Source organism: Poecilia latipinna, unplaced genomic scaffold, assembly GCF_001443285.1.
Source record: "Poecilia latipinna isolate Pla-1442-1.1 unplaced genomic scaffold, P_latipinna-1.0 Scaffold587, whole genome shotgun sequence".
NCBI lineage: Eukaryota > Metazoa > Chordata > Actinopteri > Cyprinodontiformes > Poeciliidae > Poecilia > Poecilia latipinna.
This window is the reverse complement of record NW_015113203.1, coordinates 23,111-43,509: the sequence shown is the minus strand read 5'-3', so window position 1 is coordinate 43,509 and position 20,399 is coordinate 23,111. Positions and strand designations below refer to the sequence as shown.

General features: G+C 41.4%; 2 protein-coding genes across 5 annotated transcripts in view; one reads left to right on the top strand and one right to left on the bottom strand.

Moving 5' to 3' along the window:
- LOC106953537 (E3 ubiquitin-protein ligase RNF34-like) overlaps window positions 1-3,429 on the top strand; it is a 13,178-nt gene extending 9,749 nt beyond the window's left edge. For 2 of the 3 annotated variants that reach the window (XM_015042382.1, XM_015042380.1), the window contains exons 5-6: window positions 2,751-2,792; window positions 3,165-3,429. In XM_015042382.1, the coding sequence (XP_014897868.1) occupies window positions 2,751-2,792; window positions 3,165-3,352 (230 nt within the window). In that variant the 3' untranslated portion in view covers window positions 3,353-3,429. The remainder of the gene's footprint in view (window positions 1-2,750; window positions 2,793-3,164) is intronic. The other variant, XM_015042383.1, reaches the window with a different exon arrangement.
- A 4,383-nt stretch (window positions 3,430-7,812) lies between these two features.
- kdm2ba (lysine (K)-specific demethylase 2Ba) lies at window positions 7,813-19,838 on the bottom strand. Of its 2 annotated transcripts, none has more exons than XM_015042370.1 (11): window positions 19,682-19,838; window positions 15,299-15,523; window positions 15,039-15,182; window positions 13,365-13,451; window positions 12,732-13,019; window positions 12,359-12,412; window positions 11,034-11,845; window positions 10,518-10,681; window positions 10,260-10,421; window positions 9,030-9,248; window positions 7,813-8,059 (listed from the first exon to the last, which is right to left on the bottom strand). In XM_015042370.1, exons 1-11 carry the CDS (start codon window positions 19,733-19,735, stop codon window positions 7,878-7,880), a joined length of 2,391 nt encoding a protein of 796 aa, XP_014897856.1. In that variant the 5' UTR covers window positions 19,736-19,838; the 3' UTR covers window positions 7,813-7,877. The 2 variants fall into 2 exon arrangements, with proteins under 2 accessions (XP_014897856.1, XP_014897857.1); XM_015042371.1 differs by having other exon boundaries at window positions 12,732-13,010.
- Window positions 19,839-20,399: the final 561 nt, after the last annotated feature.

Sequence of the window (20,399 nt, the reverse complement as noted above, 5' to 3'; positions counted from 1 at the left end):
AATGTTTTCCTGACAGTCACAGTTGGTAAGAAACAAAGATTCCCATTAAATTCCATAGGAAATGAATTCAGGTCATTTTGGACCCACTCACGGAAGAATGGGGTAGTAACATAAAACATGCTATTTCTTAAAAAATATAAAAGGTAAATTAAAAATTTTAATTGCATGATATCAGTAACATGTTTCTTGAGGAATACCTGTAATATGAAGTGATGAAAACTTTTCATTACAAAGATATTGCAAAAAGATGACCTCACCGGGTCAAAAAGGACCCACTTACGCATCAGAGGGTTAATGGTGCACTCTGGAGCGCTGTCTGGATTCATAATGGATCCTCGTATTTTTTTTAAAAATGTACAAATTAATACATAAATGCAAAAACAGGGAAAAGATTTTAGCGTTTTAGAGAAAACAAAAAGTATTTATCCTTGTGAGCTAATTGAAAAACAAACAAATCTAAGCATAGACTTTAAATTTATGACCGAATATTAGGGTCTGGCGACAGTTTTTAAACCTGTGTGAAAACGTCCGTCTGCCTCACCTCCATCACCCCAGCTTGTCGTTTCCTTCCCGCATCCAGTACACTTGCTGCGACTGCAAGAAGAGCTTCTGCTCGCTGTGCACCGAGGTTCTGGAGAGCCTACGCATTTGCGCCACCTGCCATTTGCTGAAGGCCACGGCGTTCCATCGGCCGCGGCTCATGCGTCTGCCAGTGAGGGACCTGCGTCAGTATCTGCTGCTGCGGAGCATCTCCACTGACACCTGCAGGGAGAAGGAGGACCTGGTCGATTTGGTCCTCTGTCATCGGGCTTTTGAGGTGGAGGACGAGGAGGAGGAAGATGAGGATGAGGAGGAGGATGATGATGATGATGATGATGACGACGAGGAGGTGGAGGACCCTAACACGGCCAGCCTCCTCTCTCACATCCATCGCACGCTAACAGATTCCATCGCGCCGCCTGCCTCGGAGCTGTCTGCTGCCACGCTGGAGGAATCGCTCAGCAGGAGCGAAAGTCCCGAAACCAACCAGGTGAGAAACCAACCAGAGAGCCCGATCGCTTTACAGACACAGCTCACCTCTGAACTGTCGGGATTCGCTGTAAGCGCTTGCTTGTGGAGTCGCTAGTCTTGTCTGTGAATGGAAAGTACAATGCACTTTTGTTTCCAGTTCACCCAGTAAGCCGGGTAAAGGAGAGCGTAACCCTAATCTACTGTAATCTGGCACTTTCCCGACTGAACATTGTTTTCCTGCAGGACTTGGATGAGACCACACCGGTGTCGCTCCTTAACTTGGACTCCAGTGAACAAACTCCTCAGATGATCCATATATTCATACTTGTTACAATACAAAAACAGATTTTAAGTCCTGATTTTTTTTATTATTGTTTTTAAAACAAAGCAGACATTTTTGTCTATAACAATGTTATTTGTTTTTTTTTTATTTGTTTTGTTTTGGTTTTTTTAGACGAGTCCTCAGACACGCCATGGAGCCGGAGCATCCGTCTCTGACATCTCCAGCGTGAGGGACATCAAGGGCCTGTCAGTCAGGCAGCTGAAGGAGATCCTGGCAAGGAATTTCGTCAACTACTCCGGGTGCTGTGAAAAATGGGAGCTGGTGGAGCGCGTCAACAGATTATACAGAGAAAAGGAGAAGAATACAAATACATGTAGGTGTTTACTTGGCTTTTGGTCTCACAACTTTCCTTATTCAATATCATATTAGGGCCAGAAAGGGGCCATTTTTAAATGGTCATTTTTATATTACTTTTTTTATTTTTATTTAAATCACAATGTACCAAAAAAGTGATGAAATGATGTCAAATATTTCCTGAGATTCGATTGGTTAAGTGGGGCCTCTTCAGACCAGCGCTGGGTTAGACCATATAATTAAGGGCCAAAGTTCTGTTTGAGTGCATTCAAAAATTGACGTCTAATTGTTAATTCGCACGCAGCTATTTGGCTATTACTGGTTTAATTTATTCCACGTCATGAACGTCATTTTCTCACTCGCGTTGCAATCGATTGAGTTGACCCTTTTCCTCAAAATCCTACACATAAATACCCAGAAGCAAACAATGTGGGAAAATGATTGAGTTAATTGAGTTTTTGTTTTGTTTTTTTTGTTTTTTTTGGGGGGGCGGGGGAAATTTATTAAAAATAGGAAACCAAGAAATGCCATTTCTGTAATCTGTCACAGCTGGATGTTGTGTTAAGTTAAAATGTGGAACAAGCAAAGTGCAGTGAATACTTTCAAGATGCGCTGCGCTCTGCTCGTCTCAAGCCGATTGGTCTGAAACGTTGGCTTCCTGGCCACATTAACCAATCAGGTTTCATGCTCTACAGGAAAAGTTGATGTTATTTCATGCGCACTGCAGCACACAGAAACCTGCACAATTATTTTAACTTTTAAATAAGTAATTCAAATGTTGAAAATGGCACATTCAGCGTGATATGCAGTTCAACATTCCCCTCAGCAGGTGGCCGCTGTGGCAAGTGGCATTTATATTTTTGCAGTGTAGATATCTTTGATTATCAGCACTGGCTGGGAGGATCCTGTTTTTAACCACAGAAACTTCATCAATCTTTTCGCTTTCTGACATTTTGTCCTGTAGGCGGTGACATTATCTTGCCATAAATTTACACAGATAAGACAAAGGGAAAAAAAAATGGATTATTCGTGTAGCTTTTTTTTTTTTTTTGACGTCATGATAAACTTATCTCATGCTTGCTTTACTCCTCCTGCTGTAAAGTGATGGCCTTCCCCTCTCCTCTCTGCAACGGTGCCATCGGAGGTAAGGTTATAGATCATCACCGTGGTCAGGTGTCCCACCTCTGCCTCGCTTCTTCCATCGTATGAGCAAAGCCGCATTCTCGCTACGTGTGTGTCCGTTGTGAACCCGTCCTCATCCGCTATCCATCCGTGCCATTTGTCCTGCTGAATGGTATTCACTCTTGTGTTCACACTGATGTGTTCACGCTGATGCACTAATGAAATTCCAAATAAAAGATATTGGAATAAGCACTTCAGTGAGGTGCTGAATGCAGTTAAATTTATTTCATTGCCTAATACTTAATTTATTTCCACCGTTTTAGTTTTCTTCTCTTTGTTTTTCCTCTCCGTTTTTCACCTCCCATTTCTCCTCCTTCTGTCCCCACCTCTCCAGATGGCGAAAAGTGTCCCCTGACGCTGCAGGACGACAATCTGTGCAGGATCTGCATGGACGCGGTGATCGACTGCGTCCTGTTGGAGTGCGGTCACCTGGTCACCTGCACCGACTGCGGCAAGAGAATGAACCAGTGTCCGATATGCAGGCAGTACGTCGTGAGAGCTGTGCACGTTTTTAAATGCTAATGCTGCACCACTGACTCGTATCCCCCACGCCCCCTCCCCCAATTCAGAAATGCAGCTCATAAAGTTTGAATCCTACGAAAAAAAAAAAATTGATTTCCAGATCTTTATATTGACAGGAGTCTTCAATGGTCATTCGTACGCAGGAAAATAATGGTTTTTTTCTTTATATATATATTTTTTTGTGAATTTGACTTTGATCGACCAGGTGGTTTTTGTTTTCTACTATATTTCAAAGCAAAGGTTGCCGGTCACATGTTTTTTTTTTGTAAACATCCCATCCTTATTTCTGCCTGCGAACTGTAGCTCCTCCTCAGATCTACGACTCTTTACCTGCGGCTGCAAGCGAACACGTATCTTAGTAAAGACTTGCACTGAATCTCAGCAGACGTGTGAAAGGTAGGTGCCAAACGACACCAGTCGGCTTGTTGCTTCTTTCTTCTCTCATCTTCTTCCCTCCGCTGCGAGATGACACTGTGTTAATGCTTCAGCATGTTGGACCGGACAGCACTTTGCTCACGCTCCACGCTAATGCAGCACCACTCACAACCCCACCACACCTCACGACAGCTAATAGTGGCTCAGATAATGTGCGCCTCTTCCTGAATGCCTGATGAGAGACGCTAATTAGATTTTTTTTTCTTCTTTTGAGATGTTGTTTGCCGTTTTAAATGTAGCACTGCGCAGTCCTCAAAGGAGCAGATGCTCTGGCGGTTGTCTTACTTGCGACTGATTTATGGTTATGCTCTGTGAGGTCGATGCATTATTAATAGCGTCGATTTCCTCCGCCATAAAATAAGTGCTTGTTTCAGTGCGTTGCCCGTTCCAACGTCCACGCGAGGTCTCGCCGCAGCAACGGCCGACGTCTGTCGCCTCTTGTCCTGCCTCAGTCCGCGAACAGGAGACTCAAACTAAACTGGTGCTAACTCATCCACTCATCTTCCTCGTTTTCTAGCAAGACGTTTTTCACGTGAAACTTACATTTTCTTAAGTTGTTGGAATGAAAAGTATTATTATGTTTTAGGTTTGTCACATATAAGATGACTAATGAAACCGTTTGAGTGACGTGAACGTATATCCAGATAATGACTTGTACATATATCAGTCTGTATAAGATGTACATAGCTCTATTTTTCCATTTGGTTTGAATTGTGTGCGAAAATGTTTATTTTTTCAGGATTGTTCTGTTCTGTGACGTGGCCTGAAATGTGTTGGATCTGCTTTGGTTGGCTCGAGTTTTTCATTGAACCGCAGCATAACAAGAAGCTTTACTATCGTTCTCTCTGTAGTATCTCCCTCCCCTGCTTTAAAAAATAAAATAATAAAATAAAAAAGACACTCGCTGCTGTCACAGCACAGATGTCCGGGGCAAATTGCACTTTTCTGTTACAGAAGGTATAATCATGTACAAGGTATGGTCTTTGTATTTGCAGATGTTGACATTTATATTATGGTAAATTAAAGATTTTAATTAATGTCTTCTCTTTTTATTTTCTTTTTTTTTTTACTATTGTGCATGACTTGCAAGAAACACCTGTGCTTTTCAATAAAGTCGTTTGTTTCTGAAACGAAAAAAAAATCTAATTCACACTACACTTTTATTCATAATTTGTTTAACCATGCGTTTGTAATTTACAGCATTTTTTCCCTAATAATTTTAGAAGTGTAGAACAGAGAGCATTTTAAGAAAAACTCCCTGTTGAATCACATCGGTGAGAAAATATCCATAGATGTATTTTAATCTTGATTTGACTCAAGTTGTCCATTCCGTTATCCATCCAGTCAAGATTAGATGTTAAACTCTCAATTTTCTCTAGCGGCCTAAATAAAGCCTTCTTTACTCCCTAGTTGATGAAATCGTTGTTAAACTGCACTGTCAGCATTTGCAGAGCAAAAGTCATGTAAAATACAGAAGCAGCATATTACTAGCTAATTGTAGCGTTTCACTAGTTTGAGGTCAACAGGCATTTGTGTAGCTGTCTAGATTTTGCATCAGATGACTAAAGTTGGGTTGGAGTTTTTTTTTTTTGTTTTTTTTCTTTTGGCTTGACCGAGTTTTAATGCATTTTGGAAAAACAGAAGTCAAGCTCGGTGACTGCAGGACAGGCTGGGTTTTGTGGTGGTGGAGCAGTCGAGCCTTCTCCCACCGAGCCTGGAAGCTCAAGATGTTTGAGGTTTTGCCAAACTTCTGCTTTCTATGCATTCAAATGAAATGTGTCTTCTTGTTTGTGTAGTGTTGTTTTTCTCTCTATCGAACAGGGAAATGAGGAGACTTTGGAAATATGGGAGTTCATATTGTAAATCGCTTCCCAAGCAGACATCTTCGCCTAAAGCTGCTAGACCTCCTTGATCTCGCTCCTGCTTGGTTTGCCCTCATAAAAACCTGACCGATCCACAGCTTGCTTCGACAGCTGCTCACATTTACCATTAATCGGTTGCACGTAATGAGTAGATCTAGGCCATTAAAACGTACCACGGCAAGTTCCAGATGAGCCACACTCGCTTTTAGTAGAAACCTCAACCACGTTTTGGCTTTAACTCTTGCTGGATTTTACGGTTTCGTTTTTTGACAAATGGAGGAGTTCGAGTAAACCGGTTGGTTTTCCAAGCACATTTAAAAATAGTCCGTGCATTTTAAGTCAAGGCCATTCTAGAAGCTCGTTGTCATAGACACACCATCAAGTATCACTCAAATATGGCGACGGGACAAAGGTTGAGGCATTTGGACACGATGACAGTAAGTTTGTTTGAAAGACTGTCAAGCATGCTTGTGGCGGCATCATGCTGAGGGTCTGGTTCACTGCCACAAACCAAGAACTAAACAGTGGAAACAACTGGGAAGCAAATGAAGATTTTAAATCTGATGAGTGGAGCCAGTTAACGGCTTAAAGTTCAGATCAAGATTCTGGAAAATCAAATTAATCGAATGAGCTTCACCGCTTTCTGATGGGAATTAACTTAGATGTACAACTGAAATTAAATGCCAGATTGTGATTGCAGACCAGGAAAAATAATTAGTTTTCTGCAATGTTCCAAGGGACATTGAACTAAATATTAATTTGGCTTTTCGACTAAATTACCCTCGACGATGCAAAGTGGTAAAACAGAATCACCGTTCATAGATGTGGGACTGAATTATAATAAAATTAGTTACATTTTGAAGTAGATCAAACACTTTAACATGTTTGTATCCTGTGGCTTCAAGCTCAGTGTCTGCCTATTGAACATTTATATCCAGAAACCTGTGAACAGATACACTATTTGGGGCTGCTTTTGCCACTAAATACATTATACATTACAAATGTATTTAGTGATACATATATATATAGGAATATGTTGCTTTTATCTCAGTTATTTTCTCTCTTTCTACAGGTGTAAAAACAGATTACTAGGGTCTTTCACCCTTCTTTCTCTCCCTATACCTTTCAACTTTATCCTTCCTTCTCCGCCTTCTTCCATATCTGAGTCCACGCAGGAATCAGAAAGCCATAATCTTGTCCTCAAGCCATTTATCAGTCAAAAAGTCTCAATGATGATACAAATTAAGTTCTTTTAATGCAAATTAGCACTTTTTTTGATTTACATGTATAAACATAATCACATTCACCTGAGGCGATAAATTTACAGCACAACACCCAAAAATACAACACCAACTGTATGAAGTATATTTTTAAATGTATGCAAATACTTGCAGAGGTCATAATTAGTTGCCCATATAGTTGTGTGAGGTTGCCTGCTTTAAAGTCATCGTTAGATTCGCTTTAATTTGACTTTTGGGCACCAAAACACAAACCAGGTGGCCGGGACGAGCGCCAACCACCCTGATAAATTATTCACACGCATCATTTGAACCAACTATGTAAGACACCTATGTCAAGTCACTGAATAAACAAATAAATACAAACTGTAATAAAAATATAAATCAATAAATTAATATTGAGATATTGCTGAAAACCCCTAAACAAAAACGCCCCACAGTTAAAAGTTTTTTGTAAAACATCCAAGGGTGTGACAGAAATATGAAATTTATCACTTTCTCTTCTCTGAAATGTGTCTATTTAATGTAGCTATGGTAATTAAATCACAGCACATGCATGTTTTCATTATCTGTATACTGAAGCGTCAACGTCAAAGAGATTTTGGCACACAAGTTCGGGGGAAAAAAAAAAAAGGGAAGCCAAGTTGTTCTGTTGAAAATGACAGAGTGATATTTGGGCTCCAGAAACGGGAAGAAAAAAAAAAAAAAAAAAAAAAACTTGAAGGATTTTTCTTGTACAAAAAATATGTTCAAAAATGCAATAAAAAATAACTCAAATACAACCACGTGTTTATAAAAGTAAAAATAAAAAATACATGCAACCTTTTTCCTCCTTTTCTGTCCAATGAACATCACCTCCCACTGAATTCCCTCTCTTTGTATTCTATGACAACAGTGATTCAGAGACTTATCACAGGACGTGTAGTTTAAGTGCAAAAACAGTCTTAAAACATTGGATTTTTTTTTTTTTTTTTCCCGTCCCGATGGAAACTAGCTTATCTTCTGCAGCAACTTGTCCTCTTTCAGTCTGAACGGGACGCTCACAGACATCTCTGCAATGAAGTGCTCACAGGCCGTCTTGGTCACCTGCTTACAGAAGCGAAGGTCGATCTGACAGATGCTGCCGCAGCGCTTGAAATAGTTCAATGAATGATCGGTGACTCTGTTACAAACTGGAATATAGTGGGGAGGAAAGGAGAACGGTTATTAGTTTTGCGTTAATCAAGGGGGGGATCATGTTCTTTTCACATTTTGCATTTTAAAACTATAAATACAGGAACTCCTTATTGATTTCTACAACAACAAAAAAACACTACTGACTGATTTACAACTACAGTATATACAACTTTTAGAAAGAGTAGGGAATGGAGGTTTTCTACACTTTATTTTCCAGGCACGTCAGAAGAGGAAGCTCATTTAGTAACTATTTTTAATCAAATAACCCATCAGACAAACATGTGTACAGTTCTAGCTTAAAAATAAAAAGCTAGAACTGCACACTAATGTCTGTAGAGAAGCAACATTTCAGTCACCCAGGTTTTGGTTCCCTCTTTTCGGATCACATGAGGTCAAAAAACAGAGAAATTATATGGATTTCCCAACTTCCTTCAAGAGGTAAAACAGAACTCTACGCTGTGGGCCACCGTTAGTCAGAGCGACTGTTAAAGTAGGAGATTATATAGTTATTTTAGCAGGGCTGAACCTGAAGAAAGTCTGATTACCCATCTTATAACACCAGAATGGTATTCTATGAGAAAACTGTGTGTGCTAAAGTAGCTTACATGTAGCTAAAACTTACATGTCCCGCATTTTAGGATTAATTTTTGTATTAAGTAAAAGAAAATAAGTTAACATATTTCAGATTTCTGATATTTAAACTTTTTTTTTTTTCTAAAATCAGATAAAGCATTGTGTTATTTTAGCGTCACACGAGTCCATTTAAAACAAACTGGTTTGGCTTCGTTTGTGTCGAGGTGAAAAACTTTTCTGAGGTGGTCTGATGCAAATCCAAGCAAACTTTAGAGCGGTTCTGTTATGGTGTGAATGGGATCCAGCAGCTCCCAGATACAGTCTGAAAACTTGAGCCAAACGGCTGTACGTGCACATCAGTATTTATTGCTACCATTCTAGTGCAGGTCTCACCTGATAGGTTGATTTCTGTGAGTGAGTCTCTGGTTGTAGTTCCTGCTGCAGTGAGCAGGTTCACAGACTGGTCGTTGATGTGGTTGCAGTAACTCAGGTCTAGCCTGGAGAGCAGAGGCATCTGTCGACTGATGAGACGCAAAGACGTGTCGGTGATGTCCAGCCCTGCCAGCCGCAGGTCCTCCACGTTCCGCAGCTTGCAGCGATTATCCAGCTGACCTGTTGGTGTAGCATGCATTAGTTCACATCTAATGCTAGGAGGAGAATTGTCATCAAGATACATTCAGGCGTAGTAAAAGTACACCAACAACTTCCTATGACGTAAAGTGAGTTAATGTTAGCCAACATGCTAGTGATAGTTCAAATACTCTTAACTGCATAAGGGCTAACATTAGCTTTACAGCTAGTGATAGCCCATATCCAGTTAAGAGTATTTGAACTAACATTAGCTTTACAGCTAATGTTGGTATTTGTTTTTGCATATTGAGTGGCGTGTGTTACTATAAGTCAACATGCTAATGATACTCTTTATGCTAATGTTGTAATTTTAGAAAGAATTTACATGTTAGCTAATTTTTATACAAAAGCTAAACTTAAAGTGAGTGGAGTGAGTTAATGTTAGTCAACATGCTAGTATTACCGTATATGCGATTGGTAGCATTTTAGTTAATATTAGCTAAAATATTATTGTAGGGATTCATTCATACTGAACTGAGTACATTAGTGTAGGTCATGGTGATACTGTTTATGCTAAATTAGCATTTTAGGAGAAAATAACATGTTGGCTACTTTAGATATAAAAGCTAAACTTAACATAATAAAAGTTAATGTTAGTCAACATACTAGTGATAACCCATATGCAAATGATATTTTTAGCTAATATTAGCATTTTAGCTTTAGCATGTTTCCCCACTTACTGAATGGAGTATGTTGGTGTAGGTCAACATGCTAGTGATGCGGTGTTTTATAACTTTGTTTTTATGATGCAAAGCACTTTGAACTGCGCTGTGTGAAAAGTGCTATTCAAACAAACTTGACTGATAACCTTCATGCTAATGTTACCACCTTAGCTAATTATTACCGACAATTTCCTTCCTAGTAGGTAGAATCAATATAATTTACACTATTCTGTACATTTCTGAGAATGTTAATTCTTCTTCACACTCGCCATAATGTGCTTATGATTTATGGTGATCCAGATGAAAATAATCCGAGTTCCTTGTACCGTACCTGGTCTGTTGTCTGTGGGCGGTGAAAGGAGATCCCTCATCTGTGCGTCTTTGAGTCCCTCCACCCACTGGACATCCAGAGTGCGTAGCAGGGGGCAGCTGGACGTGCAGAGTGCAGAGACGGCAGCCCAGGAACAACCTGACAGCTTTAACACTCGCAGACCTGGAAGTTACAACCGTATTTTCCGTCACTGATCCAAAAAAGAAAAAAAGGACACCTTTATTCTCTACACCATGTGTGCGTCTCATATCCAAGTACCTGGTAATCTATTAATGAGCCAGCTCAACTGCTTTTTGGAAATGTTCGTCCAGCTGAGGTCCAAGGAGACCGGCTGTCTGCGGATTATCCCGCTGAGCATGAGCGGCGTGATGGAGGTGCAGCGGTTTAAATCGATGTTTGTCCAAAGTCTCTTGTCACAACACCTGGTCACAGGAAGAATAAAGGAATAAAAATCTGTGTGACGCATCAGGTCCAAGCACAGCACAGGCTCATTCATACATCAACATCTAGAACATGTACAGTCATTACTGAGCATTTAATATAGTGACGCAATAATCAACAGGGGGCACCAATCATTTTATCTCACCTACTTTGTACTTTTGCCTAAATCTTAAATAGATTTCACATGTAAAAATATTGGAAAATGTGTTAATATTCTCTTATTGTGCCTCTGGAATCACCTGTAGTTAATCTTGCACTCCTTTCATTCCCCAATTCAAATTTGCTACCTCTATCAAATAAAAGAGCATTTTCATGTTCAGCTTGTGAATTTACCATCGGTTCCAAGTCTTGCAGATTCTCATGCAGACACACAACTCCTGGTGCGACAGATAGCCGAATATCTTCATCCAGACTTCGCGCTGGAGGATGTGTGCTTTCCCATCTTTCAGGGGCAGTCTGTCGGGAGGCGGGCTGATCGGAGGCGGCCGGATTACGTGCCTTTCCATTTGGACGCACTTGGGCGGGGAGCGCGGCGGCACCGGCCGCGTAGTCGGCGTGCTCCGGTTGAAGCCCAGGGGAGTGATCTGACTTGGGTAAAAGTGGCGCAAATCCCAGGTGTTCCCGTTCATCTCTTTGGTCTTGAGGTGGGACCTCTGGTCGCCGAGTTCGTTACCGTTGCGGAACAGCTTCTTTGGCTCCTCGTTCTCCGTCTCCGGCTCCACCTTGAGCGGCTGCCTGTTCTCGTTGGCCAGGCAGTCCTCGGTCTTCTGGATTTCCTGGTTCAGTGCTTTGCTCAGTTCTCGGCTCAGCTCCCTGTTGGGCAGACGCCGCTTACGGCGAGCCTTCGGACGGGGCCCCCTTTCCTGCGTCTCGCTGCCGCCCTCGCTGCTGGGGCCGGCCTGCGGAGAGCTGCAGAGAGAGTGGTCACTGTCTCCAAGTGGGGTTTTGATGGAAGAATTCAACGAGTCGTTTCTGGAGTCCCTGTAGTCCCCTTCCTCTTCAGCCTCTCCGAAGCGGCCTTTCCTGTCCACGCCGCTGCGGAAAGAATGCTCCCTTCCGCCTTCCTCGTCATCATCATCTTCCTCCTCCTTTTCCGTCTTGATTTGGGGGAGAAGTTTAGAAATGTACGAGTCGTCTGACTTGTCCTGCAGAAGAGAGATTTAGCATGAATGAATGAATCTCATAAATTAAAATGAGCTTGATAATTCCCATTCTGATGATTCAATTCATAAGGATCATTTTGTTCAGAGACTTTATAAACTAATTTTTATGTTATCGGTTGTGTGTGTGGTTTTTATTTCCTTTTTTTTCTGTTTTCATTTGTTTTGTGGGGGACATTTAAAATGTCATCCAGTTCCAGTGTAAAGTGCATAATGTCAATTTTATTTTGCTACAGATTATCAACTGAATTGAGATCTGGACTTTGACTGGGCCATTCAAATATGAATAGGTTTTTTAACAGAGTCATTTCATTGTGTAAAATCCACTCCAGTTTTAAGTTTTTACAGCCGCTGACAGATATTGCACTACGTCTGACCTGTATTTACCTCCCCCAGGCTGCCACCAGCCGGTCCCTTATGAACAGAAGCATCTCACATTATGATGTGTAATTATTTTTTTTTATTTTTACAAGAGGGACTATAAAGTTCTCATCTTACCAGACGACTTTCTTCCACATGTTTGCTTATGTCGCCTACATAGTTTGTGGCAAACTGCAGAAAAAAAAACAACAAAAAAGAACAAAACTTATGACTTTTCTTCTACCAAGTCTCCATGAAATCCACATTTGGAATGTAATATTTGCCATGTTGACATTTTCCCCCACCCGAGCTCTGGGTTTCTTATTGCTTTATTACCCAAACCACCTTTAAAGCTCTCATGGCTCCTAAAATAAAAGAGCCCAGAAAATACAGCATTCAAGGAGTCACTCGCAGTTGCGAAGATGCCGATTCTAATCCGCCGCCTTGTAAAAGTTAAATGGATCTGAATAGTTTTGCAAGGGGACTGCAAGTCACTGGCAGTTATACCAACCTTCTTCCTCACGTTGAGGTCCTCTTCATCGTCGTCATCGAAAAGCTTCCTCTTCTTCCTCAGTTTGTCCTCGGGTCTGGGCCTCGGCAGGCCGCTGGGGGACAGCAGCGGCGGCTGCCGATGGAGAGCCTCCTCGGTCCTGTATCTCGGCGTCTCGTCTCTGTCCGGCTTCCTCTTGGTCGCAGAGGAAAGGTCCCCCTCCTCCTTCGCGGGCTTCTGTTCCCTCAGCAAAGAGCCGGGGAGGTTGGAGGCGTACTTGAACCCGGGGCCCCTTTTTTGCTTCAATACCAAAGGGGACAAAAGCAGTGGAGACGACTTTATACCTTTAGCCTATCGTGACTAGAAAGCCCTGTTTGATATTGAACTAGCCGCGCTTAAGGTTGAAGAAACACTTCTGGTTGTCGGGGGTTTCCTGCCTCTGTCCGATACAGTCATGTGAAGGACTTTCATAAACGGCAGAATTAACAGGAAGTGGACAGCAGATTATCATATATAAAAAAGATACACTGAAACTATCTAAAAGAGGAAACGACTCTTCTCTTTATCGTTAAGGTAACTTTGCAAAGCGTTATCAAAACTTTGCAGGATTAAGACTCTGTGTGCAGCCTTCGGCTCGTGCATGATTGTACTCACTTTTCCACTTTTGCCTGCGTGGTTGCATTTGGGACATTCCCAGCAGTTAGGCAGCTCGTCGTTCACCACACCTGAGGCGTCGCTCACCTGACAGGGGAAGAAGAGAGAAGTGTGAAGAAGAGAGAAAGAAAAATAAATAACAAAAGGGAGTAGGATTTCAACCACAACAAGCCTTAACAGAGTCCAACAAGGAGCGAGTTTATGGGAAGTGAAAGCGACAGTTGCGATGTGTGGCTCGTCAGGCCGGTCAGCGCTGTTCAACCTGATTTATTATAAATATAAAAAAAACATTTAGAAAAAAAAAAACATGTCAGTTGATCATCTGTGCAAACCTGAATCAAAAGAAAGCCGATTGCTTTCATTTTTATTTTTACAAAAAAAATATTGAACTCATTTTTGTAAACTGTAAAGTCATGTACTGTCATCCTCCAACATAAAAAGGAAAAACAAGTGACACGTAGCCAAAAGATGTCCATCAGTCCTAACCAGCTTCCTGGCCACAGCATGATGCTGCCACCACCACCTACTTGCAGATATAACAAGATAGGGTGACATGCAGTTCTTTTTGCCACATATATTTAATATGCTTCATCTCCCTAGAACAGTGGTCTGAAACAACTCCTAATATCTCTGCCTTATAATGATAAAGAATAAACTGAAGTTTTAAATATAAATTTAACAACAAATAGGTTTTTTTTTAATCATAAAAAACTGTTATAATTAGCTGATTTCACAACAGAATGGCACTAAAAGATTATCAGTGATATTGTTTTCAATTTTGACATTAAGTCGGAAATGATGTTCATCCCACAGAAAGAAATGTATCCATCTTATTTTCTGCTAAACTTTTCTTTATTTGAAAATCTACAAACCACAACGAAGTGGGGCTTTTTTAAAAAATGACAAATTTCCTGAAGTAGATATTTATCAGCAATTTTAAGTTGTCTTTTTCTTCTTTTTTTTTTAAAGGTTATGCAACATTTGTGACTCTACATAAGTCTGATTTAGCTGCCTTTATAATTGCAAAGGGTGCTCCTTTACAATCCCCTCCTAACCAGGAATTGTAATTTCTGTTGCAAATAATCATCTTGCAGCAGCAGCAGCGGCGGCGGCGGTCTGCCCAGATCGCCACGCCATCTACATGTATTGGCTGCATGAAGAGGAAGTGGCTTTTAGACGCCATGAGGAACTTACACGTCTTCAGCTGTGCTGTGCAAGTCAACAAGGCATTTTTATGAGAGCTACTGTGTTTGTTTAATACAATGAAAACACTGCTGACATTCTGGTTCTGTCAGCTTAAGTAGCAGCACGGCCTTAAAAAGCGGGTCTGATCACGTCTGGACCAGCAGAGACATGTTTCCCACTCGACGAGCTGGGTTTTGGTTTCTTGGCAGTCGACTTCCAAACAATTACAGGTTTGGAGTTTTGCCTTGCAGCTTAAAGGCTAAAAGTCAAACTAAAATGAAATAGAGTCAGGCTTCAGCCATTATAACCTCATAACCACACGAGTAAGAGCAGTGGGTTTCATAAACAAAAAACAATTTCCGCATCAAATTAGCTCCAGATTCTAGCGTAAAGGGGGCTGAGTCATGTCGTAATGACGTGGCCTTCCCAGGACGCTGCTCCAACAAAAATGAGTCACCATGGGAACGGTCCGGCTGAGGCTCTGCGTACCTTGAGGCAGTTGGGGTGGACGATCTCGTTGCAGATGGAGCACTCCATTAGCATGAAGTTGAACTTTTCCTCTTCGTCCTCCAGCGTGTCCTCCTTCCCCGCCTCTTTACACACCACGCACACGGCCGTGTGGGGCAGGACGGGCTGCGGGGGGAGCGAGACAAACGAGAGGATTTAACGGCGCTCAAATGGCGACTACTCAATCGCTTTGTACTGTATTTCAACCAGCTTGGGAATGACTAGCTCTTTCGCTGACTCACCGCGATGCACTGCCTCATGATGCAGGACTGCTTCATGCGCCCCGGACCCCCAAACTTCTTCATGTCCTTGCAGAAGTGGCACTCTCCGCATTCAGTGCGGAGACACGCCTCGCACTTCCGGCAGCGCGTTCTCCTGCGCCTGGCTCCCGACGCGCTCCGGTTGGACGGCAGCTTGACGGCCGACGTCGACCCCATCTTTGGCTTCGGACGGTTGACTGCTCGCTGCTGGAAGACAAAAACGGTTCATCGAAAACCAATTAATCTGCAGGTCCAAGAGTTGATGTTTTTATATGGAGAGGTTTAGAGAAATTCTCTTGGTAAAACGCCAAGTCAGCATACTTTACTGACTCGCTGATGCTGAACAGACATGTGATTGATTGATTGTTCTCCTGTTCACTTCAGCTTCCAGAAAAAGGTACGAACTGAACCTGCAGGTCAAATACTGAAAAATCTGATTTATTTTGCCTATTCATTGAACACATCAAAGCTAACTACTCCTACAGTTTTCAGTCTTTAAACACATCAAACAGCAGCATGTCCTTTGATGCACTTTTAAATAAAGTTTTCACATAGGAACACATGTCAGTTATTTTTTTTTAATATATTTTAAAATCCCTTGGATTTAAATTTCAAACTTAAATGTTACAAAAAGAATGTTTTATTTGCAACTCGCAGCTTCCAGGGTACAGTTCTTTGTAAGCCTGAGATTTGGAGTTTTGTTGTAGCGCAAAATATCCAAATTCCTCTGCAAAAACTACAGCAAATATAAACAGATGACCTCTACTGACACCACGACCTAAACGCAGCGAATGCATGTACGGGTTTAAGCATCAACTAACTGCAGGTTAAGATCCTGCAGAAACAATATACTCGCCTTAGGGGGAAAGTTGTTGTTTTTTTTTTAATCTGCAAGGAAAAGTGGAAAAGCACGTCAGAAGGAAGTTTAACCTAAATATTTGATATTCAGGGCTGCGCTGCATGAACACTATCGGGATTAATTAACAATAATTTAATACTTCGTCACTCAGTTGAAAAATTCTGATATCCCCATCATGCATTCCTCTACACAACACAAGTAGGCCACACAAATGAAGCCTCATCTGGTCCAATTGAATTTAAACATGTAAAGTAGAACAGTAGGAGGAAGGCAAACAAATCAGTAAAACTAACATCCACATTTTTATAGTAGAAAAGCTGCAGCAATGTTCATTAAATTATCTTCAATATCAACCTCTTTAAAAGAAAAATATCTTCCTCGTTTCCATGGCGTTACTATGAAATACAACAAAAAGAAGAAGGCATCTCAGCTCCTTTCATCTTCACAGGAGACGTTACCTTGGCAACAGTTCGCCTTGCTGGTGGCAAATGTTTAAATAGGGGAGCGTGACAGATGGATAAAAATAAACTCGCTGGAGGTGGTTATGATTTCCTTTGAGGTTGTGAACATCTTTCTGATTTATTCTTATAGCATTACTTTTAACAGGTGCACAGCCCCCACACTGCTGACTTACTACTGCTGCTAGCTCCTTAAACTGTTACACGTTGGCAAACAACTGGAGGCAGATTTTGTTTCTGCTTGCATCCAGGGGACAGGTAAAACAGGTAACGTGCGTCGGGAGGCCAACGGGACAATCTGGGTTAACGACAACAATGACTAAAGTTTTACTGAAGAGGAAAGGTGAAACTTGTCCTGATGACTCCAACTGAAAACATCCAAAGTAAATCATTACATGACTAATCTCCTCTCCCTAATCCTTCAGATAACAGATTACAGGGTTTCTTCACATTCTTCACCCCCACAAGACTGAATTCCAGACTTTTCCTAGACTGTTTTCTAGTGCTTTGTGCCATTTTGAAGAGAACACAATACGGAGTCAAACACAAAAGTTCACCATGAGCTTATGGGAGACATTTCTAAAGGAATTAGTGGGAAAAAAAGGAAAGACAGAAGGACAAGAGAGACAGAGGTTTGGAGGAATGCACAGATATAAAGTTTAGCCTATAAAGAAGGAACTAAGTCTGCAATCACATTTTTCCCCCCCAAATTTTACACTTTCCAGATTGTTTTCCCTCCCCGCTGCCCCGATAGCTCGCCCCAACGGCTGCTAACAAATTATTTCGACAAAACGCACTCCAGCAGACGCATCCAGCTCCTGTAAAAATCAAAAATAATAATAATAACCATACAAAAATGTGGGAGGGAACCAGTGAAGGATGAGCAGCTGCTCCAGGGATGGCCGTGACTGTCAACATCACAACTGTTTGAGCCGAAGTCGCCTCATCCCTCACCTGACCTCTGCGATGACAAATGTTTACCACTTTCATACGAGGAGTGTCGTTTCACTCCAGAGTATTTCAAATCATTATGCTTACTTTGACCTCTGATCAAACCAAAATACCTCAAAGTATGCAAGTCATGCATCAAACGTTAGGCAAGCAGTAGATAGTAAAAATCAGTAGTGAAAGCGGGCGTGAGAGCAAACTGCTTATAAATGACCGAAGGGGCAAAGTCCCACTTCTACACGGTACAGAGAGATGGAGTATGAAAGAGTAAAATGCCCGTTTTTAGCCGTCACATCTTTGAGAAGGAAAAATAAAATATAAATATGGACCACCACGATAAAGTTAGTTTTCGATGATGAGGAAGTGGCCATAAGCAGCGAAACAAGAGGTTGTAGTTTTCACAAGAGATGAATAATGTGACTTTTTTTTTTCCTTTGTGCATTATTTTATCTCCTCTGAAGTCTATAATAGTCTAATATTTAAATATCTGTGAATTTAAAGTCAAATTCCTGCTTGTGCAGATCAAGACAATAAACTGGATTCTGAGAGTAATTTGTGCAATTCTGCCATTAAAAGAGACTGATAGGATGAAACGCCTAATATAAGTAACATCTGGCTGGCTTGGACGGACTCTTTACACGTTTCCTGTCCACACTTTAAATCGATCCAAGTGATCGAGGTGCTAAAGCTTCATTAGAGAGACAAAACAGAAACTGAAGAGTGAGGAAAGCAAAGTTAATACCAATTAATACCGAAATTGCAAGTTTGCAGTTTTCTTGTAATCCCACTTTTCGGAAGGATAAATGGAAACAAATGTGACAAAGAAAAAAAAAAAGGATTATGTTCTTGAATAGCATCCAGGTCGATGCTTCCCTTTAAATAAAACGAAAATGTACCGCCGTGAAAGTTGTGACAAACAAAAACCCTGAACACATTTGCTGAAGATGGCCCCTAGAGCCATAACTGCATCAGCTGATTCGTGCTGACTGTTACTCTGCAGTAATATGACAGGAATTTGGGATTGGCAGAAGGGGCCGGTGAGAGAAAAAAAAAAAAAAAAAAGAGACAGCTTACTATGCCAAGCACAGTCGTCTGACTCAGCCTCAGTTCGGATTTTGTAGGAGAAAGTCACAAGGCTCATCATCTGCTGAGGTCCTCATAACAACAAGTGCTGCTGTCGACAACCACGTGTCACGGTGGAAAGAAGTGAAAACATCATCTTTGATGTTGTACTGATAATGGAACCGTGTTGTGGGTACAAATATTGTGCAAGCACATTGATGTGGATCTTGCATCAGCACTTTTGAGCGTTCCTCATGAACTCTACCAAGCACTCCGTCTTTAATTTGCCAACAAAACGAGTAAAATGTGAAGATCTGCGCAACCGGACAGTATTTGTTTGCTTTTTATTCAGGGTGGTGGGATATGGGCACCCCCAGTTTGAGAAGCAGAGGTCCAGCAAGCACCAGAAGTAAAGCCACTTCATTGTTCCCTCTCCCCATCCCCCTCCCCGGTCCCTGCCTCAACAACATTTCGCCCAAAGCCGTCTTAAAGGCGCAGAGTGGCAGGACAAGTTTTGGAAGAGTGAGGAAATGAATCAAAAGAAAGAAAGCATTTTCAACGTGGCAGGTCGGTGTTCGGGGAGCAAGAAGAGCTTCACTCCGGGTTTAGATTTAAACACGCTGAAGCCGAGCTGGTGGCTTGGTGGAGGCTTCTGGTAACAGGAAATTATCGAAATCATGACCGGACCGAAGCTGCGCCGTATTAATGGCCAGCTCAAAATGGGTCAGTTGTAGCTAACATCAAAGGAGCAGAGTGTATGTTGTGTCCCGGACAGCTAGCGTACAACAGCTAATAAACATCTTTATATGTGTATGTAATACTTAGCTAAGTGTCCATTATTACAGGTGAGGGATATTTATAAACACCTTTTTCTAATATCTTTGACTGAATCTGACTCACACAAACACAGAAGAGCGGGTTTATCGTTAACCTTAAGCAACCACACACAAAAAAACCCAAACCGCCTTTCTTCCTCACATTTCGTTAAACTTCCCACGGACTAAAATAGTCAATATAATGAAGAGTAGCGGTAAGTACCTGCTCGGACTCTGACTCATATTCTTCATCGTCTCCGCTCATTGACAAGGCCATGACTCTCCTCTCTCATCGTTTGTGAACAGCAGAAGGAAACTAACATGGCTGAACGAGCTCACAGCTCAGATCGTCCCCCCTCCCACACAGCAACACGGCCCAGCAGCTGCCAGCTATGTTCACCGCGCTGCCTTCAGGCGCCACAGGAAATATCAGCTTCCTGCTCACTTAAAGAGATAACTGAATTTTTTTAAGCAAGATCATTGTAAGAGACTATAAAAAGGTAAAATATTACCTACAATATAATAATAATTGCAGTAAAGTACAACAGATCACATTATTCTTGACTTTTATGACAGGATATACACCGAACAAGTGAACCTGGGATTCATAATTCCATAATGGTTTATCAATAGGACTCTTTTTTTTGTGCTATGCTTTTGTTGATAAATACAGTGGTTCCAGTTCGTTTACCTCTTTATATATTCAACGTTACATGCACATCTTTCATGATCACATTTGATATATACCTAAGCGTACGCTAAAGCTTCAATGAAGTGGTGGGATCATTTTGATGATGGAAAAGGTAACAAAGAATGGGTTAATCACAATCAGCATAATAACTGCAATATTGAACAATAATATTATAATGATAATACATTTTTATGGGAAAAAAGTGGGAGGGAAAACAAGGTGATGGATATATTTGAATAGCCCAATTTAC